The following is a 27,477-nucleotide window of genomic DNA, read 5'->3' as shown; positions in this document are numbered from 1 at the left end:
TAGTTGTAGCACTGTCAGACTGCGCAAAAGGGGATACCAGTGCTGGCGTGGCCAGTCTGGGGCAATCAGTATTGTCCTTGGCTTGTCCTGTTTGATCTTTAGCAGAACCTTCTAGTGGAGAGGCAGATGGGGAAGGCGTACATTGAGAGGCTTTCCCAGGTAAAGGACAGGGCATCAGCTTTCCAAGCTTTACTGTGGGGAGTTCTGGTGCAGAATTTGTTAAACTGGTAGTTTTGAGGGGAGGCAAATGGGTCTACCTCTGGTTTCCCCCCCCCCCATTTGCTCCTCAAGAGCTTGAATATTTTGTGTTCCAGTTTCCATTCGTGTGTCTATGAGATTTCAGCTCAAGTCGTCTGCCAATGAATTTAGTTTGCCTGGCTGGAATTGAGCTTGCAGGTTCATCTGGTAGTTCAAGGCTGTGTTCCACAGGGCCATGGCTAGTCTGCAGAGTGGATAGGAATGGGTTCCCCCCTGCTTGTTTATGTACCACATATCTGTGGTGTTATCTGTCTTTACCAATAGTTGTCCTGGAAGAATAATGTCTTTGAAGGCTGTCGGAGAGTTCTGTACAGCTAACATTTCTTTCTGATGGACATGCAAGTGCATCTGTTTTGGGTTCCATTTGCCCTGAATGCACTGCCCTGCCATGTGAGGCCCCCATGCATAGTCTGATGCATCTGTTAGGGTTTGGGCAGCAGGAGGTAGAGTGAAAGGGAGTCCCTTGTAGTGGTAGCAGGTCTCTGCCCACCAAAGGATCTCTGCCCTTAGACAAGGAATGATAGGAATCATTGTTTCCAGGTCCTGAGAATGTTGACACCATAGACTTTTTAGGTACCACTGAAGTTTCCTCATATGCAGTCTTGCATATGGAATTAACAGAATTTAAGGGGCCATGAACCCTAGGGCTTACAGGATTTTCCTTGCAGATAGGGTTTTTGTGGCCAGTAGGTTGAAATAGGTTGTCAAATACACTTGTTTCTCCAGAGTGAGGAACGCCATTTGGGACTTCGTGTTCAAGCTTGCTCCCAGGATACAATCTGTTGACAGGGTACTAGCTGTGATTTCTTCTCATTGATGGTGTACCCCAGTGAGGTTAGAAGTCTCTTTACAAATGCCAGGTGTTGTAATAGCAAGTCCTGACTTTCTGCCTGAATCAGGCAATCGTCCAAGTATGGGTAAATCTGAATATTTCTCTGCCTGAAAAATGCAATGGCTGGAGGTAGGCACTTTGTGAATACCCTGGGCGCAGTAGATAAGCCAAAGGCAGAGAACTGATGGTGCATGGAGCCTGCCCTGAAGCGTAGGCATTTCCTGCAAGATTCCCTTATTGGGATGTGCAGATAAGCTTCTTTTAAGTCCAGGGTTGCCAGCCAGGCATCCTTAGTTAGCATAGGAAGAAGCCGTTGAAGAGTTAGCATTCTGAATTTTGGAACCACCAGAAAGGTGTTTAGGCTAGTCAGGTCCAGGATAGGACGCAAGGAGTTTTCTTTTCTGGTAACCAGGAACCGTCTTTAATAGAAATCTTGTCCCCTTTTTTCTGCTGGGACAAGCTGAATAGCCTTGATACTGAGGAGCGAGAGAGAGAATTTGTTTTTGTGGCTCCTCCCTTTGGTTTGGGGGAGGTCTGGCCATCCACTTGGGGGTGGGAGAGAGTGGAAGTGGAATCTGTAACCTAGGGAAACTATGTTTAAAACCCATTTGTCTTGGGTAATGAATTCCCAGTTTCTTGCATGCAGGGCTAGCTTTCCTCCTAAAGGTGCAAGCAGAGTAGGGCTTGGAAGAGTTAAGGATAAGTTGTGCCTTTTTCCATAGGGGGGTGGCTTACTACTCCCTGCTTTGTAAGTGGGAGCCTCCTACTGCTTAGATCTGTGCACAGCCTGAGACTGAAGTCTTGGTGGTCTGCTGTTCCTGGGTTTGGACTGAGAAGGCCTGGAAGGGACTGGAAAAGACCAGTTCTTTGAAGGCCAATGCCTACTGAATCTAGAAGGCTGTACTTGTAAGAAATCTTTAACAGTTTGTATGGATTTAGCTTTTTCCCCATCCTTTTGAGGACTACTTCTGCTCGGTTACCAAAAAGGCGGCCTTGGTTTAAGGATGCGTCCAGTAATTTAGCTTTGACACGATCTGGCAAATTGTGTTCCTTAAGCCAAGCATGCCTTCTAACTACAGACCCAGTGACAGCAGCCCTGCAAGATGCTTCTAAAGCATAGTAAACCACATTGCAAAGTATGTTTACCAACTTGTTTAGCAGAATACATTAACTCTTGCAAATCTTTGTGTTCAGCACAGTCAGGAATCAACATTATTTTATGTTTAAGTAGTCCCATAATATGCTGCTGATACATTAACATATGAAACTGGCAATTTAAAGCCCTAATGGCCAAAGTAGCAGAAGTGTATACCTTCTTACCCCATCTGTCTAAAGCTCTAGAGTCCCTATCAGAAGGGGTAGGATGTTTGGCAGTAGTAGCCTTAATGCCTTTTGGTTCTTGGGAAATGGTCTTTGGACCCGCAGTAAGATTCTTGAAGAGGAATTTGTGAGAGTCAGGTACTCTGTAGTACCGGTCAGATTTCCTGGGAGCTAGAGGCAAAGTGTCTGGGGTAAGCCTGGATTCCAAAAAAAACATAATTTACAATCTCCAGAACAAGAGGGAATTGCTAGAGGCCTGTGTTGAGACAGGAGTAAAAATTCCCCAAGTCTCTTTTTGAACTCAGAATAGTCTTGGCTTTCCCAGTGGAAATGCTCCCTAAGGGTATGCAAGGTTTCACCAAAAGAAAAAAAAATCTTCTGGAGGGGAAGCAGAGGGAATGGAATACTCTGCATCCGAATCCTCATCAGTAGATAAGGGTAAATCCTGGTAGTCAGAAGAAGCAGAGATATCATTCCTGATCACAAAAATCAGAAAGAAAATCAGTTATAGGACTCTTAGCAGGGGAAGGCTGGCTTCTCCTAATTAAGGTAATAAGGTCTTCAGCAATTCTAATAATTTGTTTTTGAGGCATGTGGGCCTGAGTATGTGGCTTGGTCGTCGGTTTTCTAGACGTAGTGCGAGCTTTGGGCCTGTGGAATTCGGTATTTCTAGCTTGAAACTAAGTTGTCAGTTTAATATGAAAGTCGGTAGGCCTGAATACACCCTCAGAAGCCGGTGCCTGCACAGCATCTCTGGACCCATCCAAGATAGAGACATCTGCAGGATCCATAGTCAAAGAAGCAGCTTGCTGCATACCACACTCCGAATGGGTCTCAGTAGAGGCCTACAAATCTGTAGTAGTGGGTATCAGGGGCTGCGAAAGCGGCTCACTGAGTACCGGTGGACTGGCGACTAGCTTTGCGGAAGGGTCGGCAGTTTTGAACCTATGCAGTCTGTCTCTGTCTATCATAGTACAGTTGTGTAACATCTACATTTATGGTAAGTGTAGAGTGTATTCACTGTTGCAGTCATCACATTTGGGTTATCTGCTTGCAGAAGCCCTCAGTCGGCCTGATTAACAAAGTTATGGGTCTGCAGGCCTGCGAATCTGAAGTAGCAGTTATCAGGGGCTGCAAAAGCGCCTCACTGAGTACCGGCAAACTGGCGACTGGCTTAGGAGAAGCGTCGTCGGCAGCTTTGGAGCTAGGTGGCCTGTCTGTCTTTATCTTTGCATTTTTTCGGGATGTCAGTAGTCGGATGGCTTACCGAAGACATATCTGGATAATTGAACCGAGCACCAAAATATTTAGAAGTGAAAATATACCAACGACTGATAGTTTGTTGTTTAAATAAGGCACAAAACAGACAGCGATGTACATCATAGTCAGAGCCTAAGCAAGGAATACAGGAAGAATGAAAGTCTTTGAGGTATTTGCTATCCACAAGAAATGCAATTATTTACTTTTACTGACATCGGTTTAGAGAAAGGAAAAAATTTCCCCAACGGAGTACTTAGCTTTTAGTTAAAGACTTCGATTCTGAAACTCGAAAATGAAAATTTCAGGAGTCGGCCGACCGGCACTTGCGAACTGCTTCTAGCACCGCATGGCAAGAAAGACTGATGACTGCAACAGTGAAACACGAAGAACATAGGAAGTATTTAGCTACAAAAATAACCCAACGATGAATAGTTTGGGCATTGAACAAGGCACAAAACCGACAGCGAGGTATGTCATGGTCCTGGCCTAAACAGGTGATGCAGTAAGAATGAAAATCTCAGAGTTATTTGCTTTCCACAAGCAAGACAATTGTTAATTTTTTTTCTGACATCGGTTAGGACAAGAAAAAAGGATCCCCAACGGGGTCTTATCTTTGTGAAGACTTCAGGTCTGAAAAAACAAAAATTTCAGGAGTCGGCCGACCGGCACCAACTGCTTCGGGCACCGCACGGCAAGAAAGATTGATGTAATGGCGTCGGCTGCATGTTTTATACCCCTGATGACCTGCCGTCATGGAAGAAGCGAAAGCATCCGACGCAGAAATCCAAAGACTCTGGTATTCAGGCCGGCTGAGGGCCATCTGCAGGCAGATAACCCAAATGTGATGACTGCAACAGTGAAACACGAAGAACATCTGGGAATTATAAAAGTAACTTTTCTTTTCTTTGTTAAATGCTGTTTTTGCTAGGTTTCATAGTTCTTTACATTTTTGTAGGAATGTTGCATATTCAGTTTTTAGCCATTTTTTCCAAGTTTTGTCTTTCTTTCATGAGAGATGGGGTGTTTTTGGTGAGCCAAGGTGAGTAGTTGAGCTTTGATTCTCACATTTCAAAGAGGAGCTAAAGAGTCAAGTACATCAAGAAATGTCACCATTGTGTTAAGAGTGGGTCAGACACATGGAACTTTTTGAGTTAAATTCTTCAGTTGTAATCTGGAACAGATGGTAAAAGATGTGCAGGGAAGGTACCATATGGTATTAGATTAACTGTCCAGTTCTAGAACTATACCAGAATCAGACCAGACCAAAAATACAGCCATGATAAACACTGCATATCTCTCTTGCTCCCATTTTAAATAAGGAACACGAGTCTCTGCAATACTCTGCAAGAATCCCAGAATCCCAGCCTGTTGCTGTAAAGAACAGTGGTGCAAAATCTTACCATAATCATAGATGTCCTTTTCTATGCCACAGTATTCTTTATACCTGGGTTGTCCTTCCACCCAACAACCAGACGTCCAGCCTGCATACAAAACCTTACAGTCACTGCCAGCACATGGGACGTCGCACCTATGTCTGACAGCATCAGCCATAAAAGGACATCCGCACGTACCACACTCAGAACAAGGAAGCACCAAGAGGAAAAGTACAGTTGTGTACACTTACCATAAATGTAGATGTTAGAGTATATTCACTGTTGCAGTCATCACATTTGGGTTATCTGCTTGCAGTAGCCCTCAGTCGGCCCGATTAACAAAGTCTTGGGTCCTGCGTGGGTTCCTGTCTCATCTTCCATGACGTCAGGCAGTCAGGGGTATAAAGCATGCAGCTGACACCATTACATCAGGTTTTCTTGCCCCAGATGTCAGGTGCCCCCATAATGGGAAGCAATTATATACAAGGTTACACCTCCAACAAAAAAGCTACACCAAAAAGCTTTAAGCATACTAAACAAGAATAGAGGTATAGGGGTTGGAGGGAGGGTAACCAGGACTGCAACAGTGAATACACTCGAAACATCTACATTTATGGTAAGTATACACAACTGTACTATGTTGTTCGTGTTTCACTGTTGCAGTCATCACATTTGGGTAGATTCCCAAAGCTGAGGATGTGAGGATGTAATTAGATAGCATTAGGACCAGCTATAAGGCCCTGCAAGACTGCAGTGGCAAAACCAGCTTCGGATTTAGAACAAATTGCCAAGTGGTAATGCTTGGTGAAGGTATGTACAGAACTCCAGGTAGCATCTTCTAGGCTGTCCCTGGTAGGGACACCTCTGAGAAAGGCTGCAGAGGTAGATCCAGCCCTGGATGAATGTGGTCCAATCCCCATGTGGGGTAGGTTTTCCATGGTGCTTACAACAGAAATGAATGCAGTGGCCTATCCACTTAGAAATGGTTTACTTTGAAATGGCCTTCCCCTCTGCCCCTGCAGCAAATGCCACCAGCAGCTGTTCAGATTTCCTGAGAGGATTAGTCCTGTCCAAGTAAAATCTAAGTTGTCTATGCATGTCCAATGAGTGCAGTATTCATTCCTCCTTGTTCTGTGGATTAGAAAAGAAAGTTGGCAAATGACTGGACTGATTAAGGGCCACACTGGAAATCACCTTGTGCGTGAAGGAGGGACTGATCCTGAGGGACACCCTGTCCGCATGAAAGATGATGAAAGGCTCCACTGCCATGAGGGCCTGTAATTCAGACACTCTTCTTGCTGACATGATGGCTAGAAGGAAGGCTGTTTTCCAAGAAAGGAATTTCAACTCTGCATTTACAGCTGGCTCAAAGGGAGGTAGAGTGAGTTTTTCCAATACAAAGTTGAGGTCCCAGGCTGGAGTAAGGGCTCTTCTGGGTGGTCTTTTTTTGGCCCCTCTGAGGAAGTGCTTCAACAGTGGATGAGAGAAGAGCGGTGGTTCTGTATTGTAATGAGCTGAAATGGCTGAGGAATTAATTTTGATGGAAGAAAAGGAAAGGCCCTTGTGAAGCATCTCAGTTAAGTATTGAAGAATCTTAGGTAAACTGGGCGCTGCTGTGCAAAATCTGAGGAATTTTTGGTACAAGTGTGTCAATTCCCTGCGCTTGGTTCCAAGCACAGAATCTCTTCCATTTTTCTGCATAAGATTTTCTGGTGCTGGGCCTCCTGGCCTCTGAAATAACATCCATAACTGCTTTACAGACAGATGTGCTCTGAATGGATTACATTATCCGCCATGCAGTCAGATTTAGGGTTCTGAGTTGGCTATGTAGGATCTGACTGTTTGATGGGTCAGCAAATGCGGTATTAGAGGCAATGTCCAGGCTGGGTCTTGAGACAAGCTCTTTAGGATTGGGTACCAGTGCTGGCGTGGCCAGTCTGGGGCAATCAGTATCATTTTTGGCTTCCCTTGTCTGACCTTTAGGAGTACCTCGGAGAGGAGAGGCAGGGGAGGGAAGGCATATACTGTAAGGGCTTTCCAGCTGAATGAAAGGGCGTCCACTTTCCATGCTTGCTTGTGATAAGTCCGAGTGCAGAATTTCTGTAGCTGGAAGTTTTGAGGGGAGGCGAATAGATCTATGTCTGGGCATCCACATTTTCCTGTTATCATGTTGAAGATTTGTGGATCTAGTTTCCACTTGTGTGGATCCATGAGGTTTCTGCTTAGTTCATCTACCAAAGTATTTGTCTTTCCTGGCAGGAATTGTGCTTGCAGATGTACTTGATAAGTCAATGCTGTGCTCCACAAAGTCATGGCTTGTCTGCAGAAGGGGTAGGAATGCGTGCCCCCTTGCTTATGTACCACATGACTGTAGTATTGTCCGTCCTTATCAGTAGTTCTCCTGGATGAAGTAGGTCCTTGAAGACTGTCAGAGCATTTCGTACAGTTAGCATCTTTTTGATTGATATGAAGATGCATTTGTTTTGTGGGTCATGTGCCCTGAATACATTTTCCTGCCATGTGCGCCCCCCCCCCCCCAGGCATAATCTGATGCATCTGTTGTTAGTGTCTGCCTGGCAGTGGGTAAGGTGAATGGCTGTCCCTTGTTGTGGTGAAAGGCCTGTGCCCACCATTGAAATTCCTGTTGCAGGCAGGGAATGAGAGTGATTTCTGCTTCCAGGCTGTGGCAATGTTGAGTCCAAACACTTTTCAGACACCATTGCAGTTTCCTCATTTGCAGTCTTGCATATGGAATTAGTAGAATGCAGGATGCCATGTAGCCCAGAGCCTGCAGAATTTTTCCTGCAGATAACTGGGTCTTTGTTGCCATGTTTTCGAAGTAAGAAGTCAGTTGCCTTTGTCTGGCGTGAGATAAGCCATCTGGGCAGTTGTATTTAAGCTTGCACCCAGGAATATTATCTCTTGAGAGGGTACTAGTTTTGATTTCATTTACTGTGTACCCTAGGCAAATTAGCAATCTTTTTACAAACTCCAGATGCTTTATTAGAAAGTCTTTGGTGTCTGCTTGAATAAGGCGGTTGTCCAAATAGGGAAATATTTGAATTCCTCTTTGTCTGCAAAATGCAATTACTGATGCCAGGCATTTTGACCCAGGGTGCAGTAGATAAGCCAAAGGGCGGTGCAGAGAATTGGTAGTGCATTGAGCCAGCTATGAATCTGAGGTATCTTCTGCAAGTTTGTCTTATTGGGACATGCAGGTATGCCTCTGAGGTCCAAAGTTACAAGCCAAGCCTTCTTTACCCAGCATGGGCAGCTGCTGCTCCAGAGTCAACATTTTGAATTTTGGAACGTCCAGAAAAGTGTTTAGAATAGATAGGTCCAGAGTTGGTCTCCAGGCTTTGTCCTTTCTTGGTACTAAGAAAAGTCTTGAGTAAAATCTTTGTCCCTGCTCTTGTTGTGGCACTGGCTGAATAGCCCTCATGTCCATGAGAGATGAAACTTGTTTTTGTGCCACTGCCCATTGATTGTGTGGCAGGTCTGGCATACCTTTTGCCTTTGGAAGGGTGTGAAAGTGGAACCTGTAGCCCTGAGAGACTATATTTAAGACCCATTTGTCCTGGGTGATCCTGTGCCAATTTTGTGAAAAAAGTGCTAACTTCCCCCCTAAGGGAGCTGCCAAAAGACAAGTGCTTGGCATTGGCAGAGGGAAGTCATTGGGACTGTTTCCTATAAGGCTGTGACTTGTCTTCTCTGCTTTTGGAGGTAGAAGCACCCCATCGTCTGGGCCTGTATGAGCCCTGGGGCTGTTGCCTGCGTCTAGGGCGAATAAATCTGCCTCTTTGTGGTCTGCCACTGGAAAGGACCAATTCTTAGAAGGCCAGTTCCTGCTAAATCTGGGTGGCTGTACCTGTAAGAAATCCTTTACTGTCTGCATAGATTTAGCTTTATCCTCCCTTTTCTTAACACCAAACAAAGTATCCTGCTGTAATGGAGCGCCCAATAATTTTGCTTTAACATGATCAGGCAGATTCTGTCCCTTTAACTAAGCATGCCTTCAAATAACAGAACCTGTAACTGCGGCCCTGCACGAGGCCTCCAGTGAATCATAACCACATTGCAAAATATGTTTTCCTACTTGTTCAGCTGCATGCAATAAATCCTGCAATTCTTTGTTCTCAGAACATTCAGAAATTGTCAACATTTTTTGTTTTAACAAAGACATTAAATATTGCTGATATTTCAGCATATGAAACTGACAATTTAAAGCCCTTACAGCCAAGTGTAGACTTTTTTCCCCCATCTGTCCAGAGCCCTAGAATCTCTATCTGAGGGGACAGGGTTTTTAGCAGAAGGAACCTTGACCCCTGTGAGATAATTTCTGGGTCAGCAGCAGGGTTTTTATATAGAAATATATGGGAATCTGGAACCCTGTAGTATCTGTCTGGCTTAACAGGTGCAGGAGGTAGAGAGTCTGGGGACAGGCCGGACTCTGAAAATACATCATCTACTATGTCTAGAACAGGAGGAATTGCAAGAAGTCTGTGCTGAGGCAGTAAGAGAAAGTCTCTAAGCCTTTTCTTAGAATCTAAATAATCTTGGCTATCCCAGTGGAAATGCTCCCTCATGGTATGCAGGGGTTTCCCCAAATGAGTAATTCTCAGGAGAAGCTGAAGGAATAGAATCTTCAGCATCAGAATCCTCATAGGGAGGAATACAATATCCCTGTTCTGAAGAGGAATCAGAGGAAATGGAAACCTGATCAGACAAATCATATTCAGTATCTTCCCTAGGCCACTTTTCAGGAGGGGGATGGGAACCCCTGATCAAAGTAATTAGGTCTTCGGCCATTTTGAGCATCTGTTTCTTAGACATAGAAGTCTGTCCTGGAGAATGCTGTACTTGTTTCCTTGTCTTTAAAACTGCTTTAGACTTTGTCTTGGATGCTGAAGGAGGCTTTATATAAAGTTGTGTAGGTCTGAAAACACCCTCAGAAGCAGATGCCTGCTCAGCGGCTCCGGACCCATCTGAGGGATTGATTTCCGAAGGGCCAATACCTCGAGTATCCAGAGGCCTAGTTTTCTCCACGTGGGAGTCGGAGGCGGCCTGTGGCTCTGAGGTAGCGGGAGTCAGGGGCTGCGAAAGCACCTCACTGAGCACCAGCGAACCGGCGACTACCCTAGAAGAGGCTTAGTCGTCGGTTTTGGACCGCGGATGCCTGTCCTTTTCTTTATCCTTGCGCTTTTTACGATTTCCGGTCGTCGGTTGTTCCGACGACATTATATAGTTAAACCTGCGGCCAAAGTAATGAAAAGCAAAATCGTACCGACACTTTATAGTGCATTGGTTAAATATAGCACAAAACCGACAACTAGCAACGTCGTGATCAGGGCCTAGGCAAGGAATACAGTAAGAATGAAAATCCTTATGGAGGTATTTGCTTCCCACAAGAAATACAATTGTTAACTTTTTCTGACATCGGTCTGGAGCAAGAAAAAAGTTTCCCCAATGGGGTACTTAGCTTTAATGAAAACTTCGGATCTGAAATTCAATTACGAAAATCTCAGGAGTCGGCCGACCGGCACTTGCGAACTGCTTTTGCTTCAGGCACCGCGCGGCAAGAACGACTGAAGAAAATGGCATCAGCTGCATCTTTTATACCCCTGGCGCACTGACGTCAGGGAAGAGGCGACAGCAACCGACGCCGGACCAGGACTTTGGAATTCAGGCCAACTGCGGGTAGCCTGCCAGCAGGATAACCCAAGTGAAATGACTGCAACAGTGAAACACGATGAACATCAAGCTGGTCTTCTAACAAAGGATGTTTTGGAAAGGTAATTCCTACAAAATTTGGGAACTAGCAAGACAAATACGCATTTTAAATCCTGAAGTTCCTTTCTTTTTCCTGTTCGGGTTTAGAGTTGTGCAACTGCTGAACAAAGCACAGTAGACGTATCTAGAGGAGCATCAAGTAACTTAGCTTTTATGTCATCAGGCAATGACTGAAGCTTAACCAGGAATGTCTCTTAAGCAGAAAGGCAAAAGTAGCAGCACTGGAAAATGCCTCTACAGCATCACAGCTGCACTTAATAGAATGTCTAGCTACCTGAGAAGATGAAGCCAAAAGTGAGGGAACCTGTGACTTAACCTCAGAGTATGGTAACTGAGCTGAAGCCTGAGAAAGCAAAGCCAAAGAATATCTAGACATGCGTTTCTGGTAGTTAGTAGCTCAAACAGCTAAAGTAAAAGTATACATCTTCTTACCCAGTCTCTCAAGGATTTTGCTTTCCTTATCAGAAGGAAGAAGCTTTGCAGAAGGAGACAAGCAAGGAGATTTATTAGAAACAATGGACACCACAGCTGGATCAGCAAAAAGGCACTTAGAGAAACCTGCAGTCTTCTGGTACTTTATAAAGTCTATCAGGCCTCTGAGGAGCAGGGGCCTGGGAGTCAGGAGTTTTGGAAGCAGCAAAAGCATCCAGAAAGGCTGGAAGAACTGGAGAAATAGTAAACTCCATTTGTAGCAGATCATAACAGTGCTTTTGTTCCTCAGAAATCTGAGAGGAATCCCATTTGAAGAACGCAGTCATCTTATTAAGGATTTCTCCAAAGGAAAGCTCTTCAACTGGGATATCTCCCCCATTGGACTCCACCTCAGGAGATGCATATTCCAGAGGGGAAGCAATCTGTGTGGTGTATGCACAGGAATCTTCATCAGAAGACAAGAATCCTCAGAATCAGAGGGAAGAACCTGAGGTACAGCAGCCTGCACAGGAGAAGAAAAAGCAGGAAGAGGGAGAGAGGAAAAAGCAGAAGGCTTTAAAGCTATCAAGGCCCTACTACCCTGGGAGAAGGCATCCCAATGGGACTGTGGAGTAGAAGGGATGGTCGGATGCTTGGTCTTTTGTTTTTTCTTAACGTATCTTTCAGTATGAGGAGACAAAGAGGAACCAGACGCAGGCCTAACATTAAGCAAAGACCGTGAAGGATCACTAGACAAACAGCAGGAACTTCGCTGAAGTCCTCCAGCAGCACAAGCTGCAGTTCCCTTCCTGTCATTCAAAACAGATGTCTGCATAGCCTTGGGCGTACTAGGATCAGAATCCTTGGGAGCTTCTCCAGGGACAACTGCCAAAGGAGGAGGCCCAAACCCCAAATGGTCCACAGGGTCATCACCAACCTCAAGGGGAACATCAGAGGTAGTAGGTGCAGCAGAAGAGGTTTCAGGCTTCTGCTTACTCACCTTCCTTTTCAAACTTGGCTCAGCCGAAGGACCCACAACACCTTCCATAGCATCTCCAGCGAGACATTTGAGTTGTTTATTCTCAAGATAGAGATTTAAGGCAAAGGCCTGACAAACAGAACAGGAATGGTAATCGTGGCTAGATCCAAAACAAGAGACAGTTCGTGGCTATCTTTATGCGGAATCTGCCTTCCACACCTACACCTGCCCTTCCCTGGATGACATGAACAAAAGCAAAAGGCAGTAGCAATAAAAAAATCCCCAAAAGGGTACATATCTGAAGCTGGCAGCAACACACAGAATCCAACTGCAGACCGTACTTTCTAAAATGACAGCAAAAAAGTTCTCAGGATGGTATTTCCAGATGTCCTTTTATGCTCAATGCTGTCAGAATCTATGTGCTATGTCCCACGTACTGGCAGTGGCTATAAGCATTTGTATACAGGCCGGATGTCAGGTCATTGGGCGGAAGACAACCCAGGTGTAAAGAATAAGTACAGTTGTGTACACTTACCATAAATGTAGATGTTAGAGTGTATTCACTGTTGCAAAATATAAATATATGCATATAAATTTAAAACACAAAACATATACCTCCAAACAAAAGCCAATACACCAAAAAGGCTTTTAATCATAGTAAAAGAAAGGAGAGGTATAAGAGAAAAACAGGGGGGCTGGAGGGAGGGTAACCAGGACTGCAACAGTGAATCCACTCGACATCTACATTTATGACAAGTGTACATAACTGTACTATGTTCTTCGTGTTTCACTGTTGCAGTCATTAAAATTGGGTAGAATCCCAAAGCTATGGTTGGGAGGATGGATTTATACAGCATTAGGAGCAGCTATAAGGCCTTGCAGGACAGCAGTGGCAAAGCCAGCTATGGATTTAGAGAAAAGAGGTAAATGGTAATGTTTGTGAACGTATGAACTGAGCTCCAGGTAGCAGCTTCTAGAATGTCCCTGGTAGGAACACCTCTGAGAAAGGCTGTAGAAGTAGATGCAGCCCTGGTGGAATGAGATCTGATCCCCTTGGAGACAGGTTTATCATGGTGCATATAGCAGAAACTAATACAATGGCTTATCCATTCGGAAATAGTCTACTTTGAAATAGCCTTTCCCTCTGCCCCTGCAGCAAATGCCACCAACAGTTGTTCAGATTTTCTTAGATATTTTGTCCTGTTTAAGTAGAATCTTAGTTGTCTGTGTACATCCAATGAATACAGAATCTGCTCTCCCTTGTTCTGTGGATTGGGAAAGAAAGTTGGCAGATGAATGGTCTGGTCTGATTAAGAGCCACACTGGATACCACCTTAGGCATAAAGGATGGATCGGTCCTGAGAGCCACCTTTGTCTGGATAAAAAATAATGAAAGGCTCCACTGCCATAAGAGCCTGTAATTCTAAAATTCTTTGCAGGTGACTGCTAAAAGAAAAGCTGTTTTTCCAAGAGAGAAATGTTAGGTCCGCAGTAGGAGCTGGCTCAAAAGGAGGTAGAGTGAGGTTTTCCAAAACAAAATTGAGGTCCCATGCAGGAGTTGGTGCTCTCCTGGGAGGTCTTAAATTTCTGACCCCTCTGAAATACGGCTTTAGCAGAGGATGAGAGAAGAAGGTCGGATCTGTGTTGTAATGAGCTGAAATGGCAGATGCATGGATTTTTATGGAAGAAAAAGATAGGCCCTTGTGAAGCATCTCAGTTAAGTATTGCAGAATCTGAGGAATATTGGGCATTGCTGTGCTTATTTCCTTGTGACTGGTTCCAGGCACAGAATCTTTTCCATTTGTCAGCATAAGATTTTCTAGTAATAGGCCTTCTAACCTCCAAAATGATATCCATCACAGGTTTGCTGAGAGATGCCAAGGGTGAAATCAGTTGATTAGCCACGCTGCAAGATTCAAAGTTTGGAGCTGAGTGTGCAAAAGTTGGTAGTTCTGCTGAGACAGTAGGTAAGGTGTCTGAGGCAGGTGCCACAGAGGAAGGTGCGACACATTGCACAGGAGTGGATACCAGTGTTGGTGAGGACAGTCTGGAGCAATTAATCATTTTTGGTTTGTCCTGTCCGACGTTTAGTAGGACTTTGGAGAGCAGAGGCAGAGGGGGAAAAGCATAGACCGATAGGTTTTTCCAGCTGAATGACAGAGCATCCACATTCCAAGCTTTTTTGTGATGAATTCTTGCGCAGAATTTGTCCAACTGATAGTTCTTGGGTGAAGCAAAAAGATCTATGTCTGGGCTCCCCCATTTGCGTGTCAACATACTGAAAACATGTGGTTCCAGTTTCCATTCGTGTGGGTCCATAACATTTCTGCCTAGTTCGTCTGCCATAGTATTTAGCTTTCCTGGCAGGAACTGAGCTTGTAGTTGTATTTGATAAGTCAAGGCAGTGTTCCACAATGCCATGGCTAGTCTGCAAAGGGGGTAGAAATGTGTAACCCCCTGCTTGTTTATGTACCACATGACTGTGGTGTTGTCTGTCTATCAGTAATTGTCCTGGATGAAGGTAGTCCTTGAAGGCTGTCAGAGCATTCTTTACAGCCAGCATCTCTTTCTGATTGATATGTAGGTGCATTTGATTTGGGCTCCATTTGCCCTGAACGCACTTCCCTGCCAGATGGGCCCCCCCCCCCCAAGCATAGTCTGATGCATCTGTATTTAGGGTTAGGGCGGCAGGGGGTGGAGTAAACGGCAGTACCTTGTTTTGGTGGCAGGCCTCTGCCCACCATAGGAACTCTAGTTGCAGGCAAGGTATGACAGGAATCATTGTTTCCAGGCTGTGACAATGTTGACTCCATACACTTTTTAGGTACCATTGAAGTTTCCTCATACGCAGTCTTGCATATGGAATTAGAAGAATGCAGGAGGCCATGAATCCCAAGGCCTGCAGAATTTGTCTTGCAGATAGTTGGGTTTTTGTGGCCACCTGTTTGAAGTAGGTCATCAACTGAATTTGCTTTTCTGGCGTAAGGTAAGTCATCTGGACAGTTGTATTCAAGCTTGCACCCAGGAACGTAATTTGAGAGGGTACCGGTTGCGATTTATTTTCGTTTATGGTGTACCCTACACAAATTAGAACCCTTTTTACAAAGGCCAGATGCTTTAGAAGAGTGTCCTTGTTTTCTGCCATAATTAGACAAATTGTCCAGGTATGGAAAAATTTGAATATTTCTTTGCCTGCAAAAGGCAATTAATTACTGGTGCCAGGCACTTTGTGAAGACTCTGGGCACAATAGATAAGCCAAATGGCAGTGCAGAGAACTGGTAATGCAAGTAGCCTGCTTTGAAGCGGAGGTATCTTCTGCAAGATTCCCTGACTGGGATATGCAGGTAAGCCTCTTTTAAGTCTAGAGTTACCAACCAGGCATCTTTGCCTAGCATAGGTAGTAACTGTTAAAGAGTCAGCATCTTGAATTTTGGAATGTCTAGAAATGTATTTAGAATGGCTAAGTCCAGAATTGTATGCCATGATTTGTCTTTTCTGGGTACCAGGAAAAGTCTTGAATAAAAATCTTGTCCCTTTTCCTCTTCTGATACTGGTTGAATAGCCCACATATTCATGAGGGACAGAACTTGTTTCTGTGCCTCAGCGCACCGATTTGGAGGCAGATCTGGCCATCCGTTTGGGATTGGCAACGTGTGAAAATGAAATCTGTATCCCTGGGATACTATATTTAAAACCCATTTGTCCTGGGTAATCAGTTGCCAGTTTCGTGCATGAAGTGCCAGTTTTCCCCCCAAAGGGGCAGCCAAAAGTTAGGTGCTTGGTGATTGTAGTGGAAAATCATTGAGACTGTTTACCATAGGGAGGTGCCTTGTTGCTTCCAGGTTTGAAGGTGGAGGCACCCTATTGTTTTGTTCTAAAAGTTCCTTGTGACTGAAACCTGGAGCCTTTGGAATGTCTGGATTTGACTTGAGCGGCTGTCGTGGGAACTGGAAAGGACCAGTTCTTAGTAGGCCAGTGCCTACTAAATATGGGTGGCTGCACTTGTAAGAAATCTTTCACAGTTTGCATAGATTTAGCTTTATCTTCCATATTTTTTTAAAACTTCTTCAGCCTTATTACCAAAGAGACTGTCCTGTTGTAAAGGAGCATCCAACAATTTTGCTTTAACATGGTCAGGCAGATTTTGCTCCTTGAGCCAAGCATGCCTTCTCATCACAGATCCAGTAACAGCAGCCCTGCAAGAGGCCTCCAAAGAATCAAAACCACATTGCAAAGTATGTTTTCCAACTTGTTCAGCTGAATGTAATAAATCCATTTTCCACACAGAGTTCAACATAATTTTCTGTTTAAGTAAACCCATGACATGCTGCTGATATTTAAGCATATGAAATTGACAGTTTAAAGCCCTGACTGCCAAGGTTGCAGACGTGTAAACCTTCTTACCCCATCTATCCAGCGCCCTGGAATCTCTGTCAGAAGGGGTAGGATTTTTAGCAGTAGAGGCCTTAACGCCCTTGGGACCCTGAGAAATGGTTTCAGGGTCAGCAGTAGGGTTTTTGAAAAGGAATTTGTGGGAGTCAGGAACCCTGTAGTATCTGTCTGGCTTACTAGGAGACGGAAGCAGGGAATCAGGAGTCATACTGGATTCTGAGAAATCATCATCAACAATGTCTAGAACAGGAGGTACAGCCAAATGCCTACGCTGAGGAAGAAGAAGAAAATCCCCAAGTCTCTTTAGATTCAGAGAAATCCTGACTTTCCCAATGGAAGTGTTCCCTTAAGGTATGTAAAGTTTCTCCAAAAGAGAAATCCTCAGGGGGAGAAGCAGAAGGGATGGAATCTTCTGCATCAGAGTCCTCATAAGTAGGTATAGATAAATCCTGTTCAGAAGAATCAGAAGAAATAGAAACCGGATCTGAAGATTCATAGTCAGTGCCTTGCCTAGGCCTCTTAGCAAGAGGGGGATGGGTAGCCCTGAGCAAGGTAATTAAACCTTCAGCCATTTTGATCATTTGTTTTGTATGCATTGGGGCCTGTACACATGGCCTAAGCGCCATTTTTTTAGACATAGAAGTAGATTTTGGCCTTAGTTTTGAAGATGGCTTTGGTTTAATATACAAATCTTTAGGCCTGAAAACACCCTCAAAAGCCGGTGCCTACTCAGCGGCTTCGGACCCATCTAAGGTAGAGACATCCGCGGGTTCAATACTTAAAAGCATCTTGTGGCATACCGGACTCAGAATGGGTATCAGTAGAGGCCTGTGAATCAAAAGTAGTGGGTATCAGGGTCTGCGAAAGCACCTCACTGAGTACCGGTGAACCGGCGACTGGCTTAGAAGCATAGTTGTTGGTTTTGGACTTCAATGGTCTGTCGTCCTTTGTGTTTTTTTTAGGTATTCAGGTAGTCCGATTGCTAACCGATGACATTTCTGGATAGCTAAATCTTGAGCCAAAATATTTAGAAGCAAAAATACGCAGACGTTTGATCGTGCGTTGATTAAATTTAACACAAAACAGACAGCAAGGCACGTTGTGGTCAGGGCCTAGGCAAGGAATACAGTACAAATGAAAATCCTTATGAGGTATTTGCTTCCCACAAGTAATGCAATTATTAACTTTTACTGACATCAGTAAGGAGCAAGAAAAAAAAAAAGTTTCCCCAACGGGGTACTTTGCTTTTAGTTGAAGACTTCGGTTGTGAAACCTGAAAACGAAAATTTCAGGAGTCGGCCAACCAGCACTTGCAAACTGCTTCTGCTTCGGGCACCGCGCGGCAAGAAAGACTGATGCAATTGCGTCGGCTGCGTGTTTTATACCCCTGACGACCTGACGTCATGGAAGAAGGGACAGCAACCAACGCAGGACCCAAGACTTTGTTAATCAGGCTGACTAAGGGCACCTGCCAGCAGATTACCCAAATGTAATGACTGCAACAGTGAAACACGAAGAACATCTGCAACACTGAATAAGAAGGACATCACCAATTCTTGTTGACGTCAGCTTTAACGATTAACCAGACCTGTACTTACCATAGCCCTTGCTGAAGATATCTCTGGCAGATTTACCCAGGTCAGCATATGATGGTGGAACAGCAGCCATGGTGTCTAAACAGGAAAAACAAACAGTCAGTTTAAAAGAAAAACTCACAATTATGTTCCATTAGTATAATCACAGCCCAGCAATATGAGCTCAAACAAAATTCTTAAAATTATCTGTTTAATCACAAGAGAATTAAGGTCAGCAATTCATCCACCAATTTGAAGTGAGCGAACACCTTAAACACAGGGATAGATGACTTTCACCTGATAAAAGGAAACACAATGTGAAACTCCGGTGAAAGTTCAATGCTTCAACAGCTTAATAAATGCTACTCTTGCAACAGAGTCAACACTTCACATATGACAAACACAATGTAAAGTGGACGAATACTGATATATTTCCAGAATTTACTATCACATAGACGTTAAACAAAAGTGAGATCATTCTGTAGTATACTGTCCCCACATTAACTAGGACAGTATCATTATTAAACTGGGCTACAGAACAACCAATTTAAGAACAGCAACAGCGCACTGACACAGACACACACACCATCACTGACAGCATATCCCTGAAAACTGAGCCAGCAGCTAGGGACCTGGGAAACTGTGTAGACAACGGACTGTCATCCCTTGATCACCATGCATCCACTACTGTAAGAAAGTGCTTTTTTAATGCAAACTTTAAGAAAGTCAAGTACCTAAATAAAAACTATACAGACCCTCTCAAAGTCTTGTATACCGAGAGGTTATCTCTGCCTCACATACAGAGCTTTCTTGCAAAAATCACTTAGCATAAAGATGTTCCACCCCCCATGAAACACAACAGTAAGCTGGTAGCTTTATCCAGTTAAATGTACAGCCAAAAATCATTTAAAAAAGAAAAAAACCTAGTCAAACTGCAAGGACTGTAAAACAAGATTGAGACCACAGCAGACAGCAACAACTCTATCAAGAAATTTCTAACTAGAGAAAAAAATAGCAGCCAATATAGGCAAAACAAAAACAGACTAAGATTTGACCCAAGAGTAAACAAGTGTGAAAGTACTTGTCAGAAGTTGAAAAAAGTTACCAAAAAGACTGCTAATGAGCCTAGATGTTGCACTATAAGCAAAAAGATTTGGAGAAAAGAGAAAGTGTGATGCATTATCAAAACTCTGGGAGGAGCCCTAAAACTTGGCAGATTATTAAAGGGGCCTTGCAAATGCTGCCTGTGACTATCCAGTCATGAGGGTGACGTGGACAGAGTAGATTAAGACCTTGTACATTTTCCCAGAAAAATGCACTAATTTTTCTTCTCCATTTGGCACATGTCGTAGATAGCAACGCAAGCCATAAAGTGTGGCAACCAAAGTGGTGTGGTCAAGGTCAGCATAATGCTATCCTGAAATCCCCAGTGGCAGAAAAACAGACGCCTCCTGTAGCATAATACGTTGTGAGCACTGCATTGAAGTGTAATCTGGAAATCTTAAAGGAAGGCTGACCAATGGCTTTTTTATATATTTAAATATACAAGTAAATACACACACACACATCCACACGTGTGTATACACATATAGATATCTATATATATCTATATACATACATACACATATATACACATACATACATACACATATATACACATACATACATACACATATATACATACATACATACACACACACACACACACACACACACACACACACACATATATTAACACACACGTGTGTGTGTGTGTGTGTGTGTGTGTATTATAGCAATAACCCACGCCTGGGTGTGGGTAATGCTGGATTTACCCACGGTTGGCGTGGTTTGGTCCCGAGGGCGAAGCCCAACCTGTGGGACACTGATCCAGGACGGATCCGAATCGGCCGCATTTCTCCAGCATTGGATCGGAGCTCCAAGCTCCTTCCCTACCCATAATGCCCCCATCTCCTTCCTCCCTTCAGACAGAGTTTGCTGCCCACCATAGCATCCCAACCGGACTCAACATCTTACCCTTGGGCCCAATAACCCATATAGTATCATATGAAATAACCAGTCAAGCCAAAGAGAAGGCCATGTCTTTTCCAGCCAGACCACCCACATAAGGCAAGGGGAAGGAGGGAGGGACAAACGAAAAGCAACAACTCGGATGGAATGTTATGGTGAGTACATAACTTCTTTATCTGAAGTTGCTGTTTTCATTTGCTCTTCAACCTGTGGGACAGAGTCCTCTGCCAATAAAAACCCTGGTAGGCCCTCATGGAAGGATATTCCATAACACAGCAGAGCCAAATGATGCCCTGCTCCTGAAGAGAAGACCCAATTTGTAATGGGAAATGAAAGTATGTGAAGATGCCCACGTAGCAGCAGAGCAAATGTCATCCAGTGAAACTCTGGACCAAAAAAACAGCTGAAGTAACCACAGACCTAGTAGAATGTGCCTTAACTTGACCTGGTGGAGATGGTTCTTTGGTCGAATATGCCAAGAGTATACATTGACAGATCCAACGAGCAATGGTGACCTTTGATGCAGGTTTCCCTAGAAAGGGCTTAGAGTAGGAAACGAAAAGTTGATCAGACTTGCGAACGGCCTTTGTTCTGTGTAAGTAAAAGCTTAATTGTCTATGAACATCCACAGCAGGTGCAATTTATACTCTCCCTTATTCTGAAAATTCGGAAAGAAGACTGGGAGATTGATAACCTCATTAATGTTTGATTCTGATGTCATTTTCTGCAGAAAGGAAGTATTAGTGCACAAAGATAACCTGTCTTTATGGAAGATCATGTAAGGAGGCTTAAATCGAGAAGGCCTGAAGCTCCGGCACACTCTTAGGTGACGTATTGGCAATCAGGAAGGCTGACTTCCAAGACAGGAACTGCAAATCTACTGAAGCAGCAGGTTCAAGGGGGGGGGGGAAGAAACCAAAGCTTGAAGACCAAAGTAAGGTCCCAAGGAGGCGTAGGGTCCTCGACTGGTGGCCTAAGAAGAGCAATACCCTTCAGAAAGGCTTTACATAGCTTAGAAGAGGCCAAAGAAGCTGAACTATCCCATGTGGAAGGTAGAAATAGCCGCCAGCTGAACTTAAACCGTAGAAAAGCTGGCATCCTGTTGAAGCATACCTGCCAAAAACTCTAAGGTCATAAAAACACAAGAAAACAGACTGATAAAAATCAGAATATATTCAAGAAACACCAACACCAGAAAGAGCTGATAGAAATCCTTTTACTTCAAGATCTGGTACCTCGGCTACTTCCCTTCAACGGGTACATCATTCAAAATGCAACTGTCTTAAATACATTCCAAAAAACACTCATTCAATTGCACTTAATTAACAATAACTGAAGCCATAATGTGTCATTTAAACCTAAACATTATTCACAATATTATTTAATAATATTAAGGATGACAGAGCTCCCCAGCAATTGTGCTTTCTAAATGAGCTTTGGGATCGGGGAAGCAGAGAATAAGCATAAAGACGACTGGAGGGCCAAGCATGAATCAGAGCATCTCTGGGGGACTCCCTCAGAGGGGGGCTCAGAGTGAAAAATTAACTGCATTTCACGTCGGAAGGAAAGAACGCAGCAAGGCTGACCCTAGTTTAGAAAGATCCGTTTTGCTACTACAGGATTCAGAGACCACTCGTAAGGCTTCAGGATAGATTTACTGAGCTTGTCTGCTAGAATGTTGGACATCCACTGGAATGTGCATCACCACCAGAAAACAGCCAGTGGAGATCAGCTGCTCCCATAATCTCATGGCTTTGCAACAAAGGGGATAAGACCAGGTTCTCCTCACGTTTTTTGCTATACCGGACTACTGACATGTCCTTCTGGATGGCAATCGCCCCAGGGGAAGATGGACATGAAGAGCTTGCAACGCCAACAACACTGTCCTCATCTCCAGGACGCTAATATGCAACTGGATCTCCAGGGAAGACCACATGGCCTTGGACTGTCCATCCCAAGCAATGCCACCCCACCCGAGTAGGGAGGCGTCCGTGGTCACCATGATCAACAGAGAAGGAAGAATAAATGGACAATGCCGAAGAAGGTCTTGGGATTGAATCCACCAGAGAATAGAATCCCTGCAGGCTCGAGACAGATGTACAGGATGGGACATCTAAAAAGGGAATACTGGACCGCTAGAGTCCACTGAAGCACCCTCATGTGTAACCAAGCTGTGGGTAAAAGGGTGATTGTGGCCGCCATGGACCCTAATGCCCGCAAGACAAATTCTGTTGGGGGAAACTAGGCTTGAAGAATGCACAAGATATGATGTTTGAGGGACTGAAGTCTGTCAGATGTCAAAAAGACCCTGGTTTGAATTGTGTCTAACTGAGCTCCAATGAAATCCAGAACTTGAACCGGTTCTAACAGGGACTTGTTTAGATTTATGGTGATGACCAGAAGGTGGGCCGCCTGGATGAGGGAATCCCTTGCTTGGCAAAGTCAATGCCTGGAGGAGACAGGAAGGATCCAACAGTCCAGGTATGGGAAGACCTGGAAGCCCTGCAGCCGCAGGTGAATTGCAACCACTGCCATGACTTTGGTGAAAACCCTGGGGGCTGTGGTGAGACCAAAGTGTAGTGCTCTGAACTGGTAATGATTAGCCCCCAGCTGGAAACGGAGGAACCTCCAAGCGCACCCGTCCATCTTGATGTGATGGTGCGCATCCTGAAGGTCCACAGAGCACATTCAGTTGTTTTCTTGCAGAAAAGGCAGGATAGACTGGAGGGCGACCATCCGGAATTTTGTCTTGGCAACAGACAGGTTTAAAGGCTGAAAGTTCCAAAATGGGTCTTAAGTCCAGCCGTCTTTGTCACGAAAAAGAACGTGGAATATAGACTGACAGGGGAGATGGGCTGGATGACTCCTTTTTCGAGCAGCTTGGAATTTCCTGTGCTGCTGCCTCCCTTTGCTGGGGTGGAATGTCTGGGAGGTGTTTGGGCGGGATTGGCCTTTGAAAGAAGGGGATTGCATATCCCCTGGATCCGATTCACAACACCCAATGATCATCTGTAACTGACTCCCAGGCTGTTGGGTGTAGCGAAAGTTGATCCCCAACTGCCTCCAGAGTCGAGCAGCCGGATAACCCTTCAGGGATGCTGCGTGGGGCTGTCAGAGAACAAATCCAGAGACTCTTGGTTCCTCGGACTCCCTCTGCTGTGAGGGCGGAGTCTGTGAAATCCCCATCTGCCTCTAGGGGAGGGCAAGTTCCAAGCATCCTGGGAATAACCCTGGGACTTCTGGAACCACATCTCCTTTGCCCCCCCACTGATTCCTGCAGAAGTATCGTTGAGGAGCTGAGAAGCAGATTCAGACGGCAGACCGTCTCTTCCAGTCCTTCTCGCTCTAGACCAGTGTGTCGCATACAGTCTTTCCAAAGAGAGTGGAGCCATTGTACGGGGCATTTGTAAAAGACGTCCTGAAAGGCTTCAAGAAGGTACAAAGTCAGAGCCAGGCATGACAGCTGATGGCAATGCCTGCTCCTACGGCTCTAGCAGCGCCCTTGGTAGCATGATAGAAGCCACGTAAGAGGTATTGGCAATGGAGAGGAGGGTGGTCATTTGAGAGGAGAAAACCTATCCTCCACCAACATGGACCCTGGGGTAGACTCTGCGACATCCTTCAATAGGTTTTGCTGAAGCCTAATGACATGTGCCATGTACTTCAGAGCACGTACAGAGAACATTGCTTAAATGTAGACCCGCTTCCCAAAACAGTCCGAAGGTCCTAGACTCAGTCCGGTGGCTGGACCGTGGAGCTCTCCTGTGCAATCTAATCCTTGGTGGCTGCCACCACCACCATGGCATCAACATGGGATCCCTTCAACCAGTACGGTTTATCAGATGGGGCACTTGGGACCTTATCAGGGCATTTGTGGATATGCTCCACCATGTCCGGGATGTAACTAGATCCACCAGGGGATTTGCTGGAGGGGACAACCAGGATGTAGAGGGTCCAGTGCCACATGCTTCCAGGAACAGACTCATCAGGGTTGGGCTTTTGGGCAGACCACCCCCCGCGCTGACGAAGGATCTCCATGATGTCTCCAAAAGAGACATCCTCAGGGGGTGACCGGGGGAAACCTCCCCTTCCTCCAAGTCAGTGTCCTCAGCGAGAGACTCCTGCGGGAAGTTTAAGTGTCTCCTTTTACACATGTGTTTTCGAGGAGCCTCCTCGAGGGGTTTCTGGGGTGGGCTAGAAAACGTCAAGCTGTTCCCGCTGGGGAACTCCCTGGGGCAGAGAGGTGGCAGACCGTCACTTGAGAGGCCAGGATGGTGGAATCTGGACCAGACACAGAGGGAGCCAGCACAGACTCAAGAGGACGAGATTCTCAAGGGTCTCAATGGGGTCGACAGAACCCTCTCCACCACAAAGGCAGGAGGAGAATGAACCCCTGTAGCCGGGGCTATGATCGGGTCCGTAATCCTCTGGATCAATAGGGAAGCCGAAGCAGAGCCTCTTGGCGCCAAGACTCAAGTGGAAGGCCCAGCTCCAAAAAAACTGAGCCAAAACCACCCCCTCAGATCTGGTGCCAAACCTACACCTCAGAGAGCCAGACGTCTCCAAGTTCATCAAGCTGACCCACTCAAGGCAATAGTTGGCATCAAGCTAGCATTGGCACCAACCCCTCAACACTGAGGGCCTTCAGAGCCAAAGACTCCAAAACTGGTGGTCTGATCAGAGAATGAGTTACAGGGATGAAAGCAAACTACATGCCCCCAGAGCGGAAGGGGGCAGGCAAGGCTCTCAACTGTATCTGCGTACGGATGAACCTCTGCATCATCCTGTCCAGCCTCAGCTTCTGAGTGGCTGCGGGTGGATCTAACGGAAGAGGCTGCCAACACCGGCCTGGATAGACACTGGGGTGAAGCAGACACCAGTGAACTGCTCAGGCACCTCCGGCTCTAAGAAGCAAGGGGAACAGAGCCAGGGTGAACCTGAGCCAAGACCCAGGCAAGATTTCGCTGGTGGCTCTGTCGAGGAGTGGTCGGGGGACCACTTCCTCGGCCTATCCTGGTGCTTATATGCTTCTCTCCATCCACCGTACTCTTAGCGGGAGGTTGAGTCCCAGAGGCCGGGGCAAAGGGAAGACCAGAAACAGCAGCAGAGAAAGCTTGGGCCTCCGCGGTAGGAGGCCCAAGTTTATTGCTCCTGTCGATCAATGCGCAGGGATTGAGCCCACACAGATCGTGCAGAGGAATCAAGGTGCGGAACCCCTAAGCACACAATGCACAGAGTGTGGTTATCCACAAGGGAAAGCTTATGGCCGCTTCCTAAATCCTGGCTTGGGTGTCTGTGACATAGCGGGGGGGGGGCCACCAGCAGAAACACACAGAGAAAACGTGAGAAATAGGTAGATAATTTAACTCGCTATAAAAAAAAAAAAAAAAAAAAGCCTAGATCAGCAGACAACGATGCTTGCACTGAGCATGGCAAACGAGATCTGAAGGGAAAGTGAGGAAGGAGACAGGGACACTATGGGTAGGGGAGGAGCTCAGATCCAATGCTGGAAAAATGCAGCAGAGTCGGATCCTTCCTGGATCAGTGTCCCACAGTTTGAAGAACAAATGAAAACAACTTCAGATTATACAGTTCTAATACCAAAACGAAAGATGTGTGCAAGTCTGAATAGCCAAAAAACCAAGAACAGGACTTGCACGAGTGTCCAAATGAAGGTCAAAAACCAATCTCCTTAAGTTAACACAAGCACTTTATTCCATTAACGCTGCGAAACATAAAAATACGTTTTCGACATAAAATCCAAGTCTTCGTCAGAAATAAACAAATCACAGTAATTATTAAACCACTTTTATACCATTCAAGCTGTGCAAATTGCAATGATGATTAGTCATTAAAATAGGTTAATTGAACAAATGGTTTAAATGAAAAAAATGTATAAAATCATTTGTTAAAGTTTCCCAGTTAAAGTATAAAATCATTTTTAGGAATGCTGTCCAAGAAATAAATATAAATATATTAATTCAACATTTTAAACTTTGGTTTTAAAATCATGTAACAAAATTAAATTTATTTCTTTTCAATTTAAAATTTCTACCTTTTAAATTGCTTAATGTTGAACATATCTACTAAAAGCATTGTGTTTAGTGCCATCTAGTGGCTGTACTTCAAATCACAGTTTGGCTGCCCTTAGTTTCAAAACTGAAGAAATGGAAATCATATCATTTAAACCTGGAGGTTTTGTGGAATCTAAAATAATCTGCCAAAATAACTCCCTATATTCAAGTTTGGCCTCCCACATACCCCCTCTCAATTCCTTGGGTACTATATCCAAAACATAAAAAAAGGAAACTGGCCTGCGGACAAGTCAAAGTATGTCTGTAAAGGGCATTTTTATTGTTTTGCTTCCTAATTTCATAACTATGCTCATAAATACGGTTTCTTAATTTTTTCTCCGTTTTTCCTATGTAAAATGAAGTGCAAACCTTACAAGTAGCAATGTATACCACACCATAGGTGTTACAGTTGGAAAAACATTTGCTGGTAATCTCCCTGTTTCTTGATGTAACTAGAATACTACCCTCATTATGTATTAAAGGGCATTGTGGACAACTACCACATTTAAAAGTACCTGGTCTTTTTGAAGAGATGTTTACTTTCCCAAACTCAAAAAATTGTTTGAAGTTTAAATCTTTGCGGAATATAAATGTCAGATGTTTATTTTTACAGTTCTAATACATTTGTAACAAGCATATGAATCATGTTGACTCACAACTGATAATTATTTATAAAATTCCACTGAGCTGGGCTGGCAATACTTCCTTTTGTGACAGACCCTAAGACAACAGGGCGTGTATCCGAGAAGAATATGCCAATGACTTCTCACTATAGTCCAAATACATCTCATCTTCATGGGAATTTGATTCCTAGGATGTTTGGAAGGAGTAACAGACCAAGGAACAGATAATCCTCGAGTGGGCTTCAGGACTACAAGGGGACTGAAAAGCCCCTCAGTAAACTCCCGCCACTCCTTGTGTGGATCCTTAACCACAGGGGCCAAATGCTTGGTGTTCTGCTTCTTTTTTTAAATAAAGATCAGCTTTAACAAATCTAGGTGCTTTAGACCCCTGCCTAGATGCAATGAGGGTTCCAGGTACCTCTTCCTTAAACAGTATTTGGGGAATAACCCTAAGCCCCTGCAATACAATCTGCCATGATCCCCCCCTCCACATCTGCTGCAGACTTAGGAACAGTCTCAGCGGACATGTAGCTAGACAGCCCCGTGTCAGCCTCCAACTGGGATGTGAAGTGAGAGCTAA

The 27,477-nt window shown here is 44.8% G+C and overlaps 1 protein-coding gene across 3 annotated transcripts in view; it reads right to left on the bottom strand.

The window, feature by feature from the left end:
- VDAC3 (voltage dependent anion channel 3) overlaps window positions 1-27,477 on the bottom strand; it is a 1,015,607-nt gene that overhangs the window by 945,808 nt on the left and 42,322 nt on the right. For all 3 annotated transcript variants that reach the window (XM_044082980.1, XM_044082982.1, XM_044082981.1), the window contains exon 2: window positions 18,215-18,289. In XM_044082980.1, the coding sequence (XP_043938915.1) occupies window positions 18,215-18,284 (70 nt within the window). In that variant the 5' untranslated portion in view covers window positions 18,285-18,289. The remainder of the gene's footprint in view (window positions 1-18,214; window positions 18,290-27,477) is intronic.

Source organism: Protopterus annectens, chromosome 9.part0, assembly GCF_019279795.1.
Source record: "Protopterus annectens isolate FY-2018-M chromosome 9.part0, PAN1.0, whole genome shotgun sequence".
Taxonomy (NCBI): domain Eukaryota; kingdom Metazoa; phylum Chordata; order Ceratodontiformes; family Protopteridae; genus Protopterus; species Protopterus annectens.
This window is presented reverse-complemented; position numbering and strand designations above follow the sequence as displayed.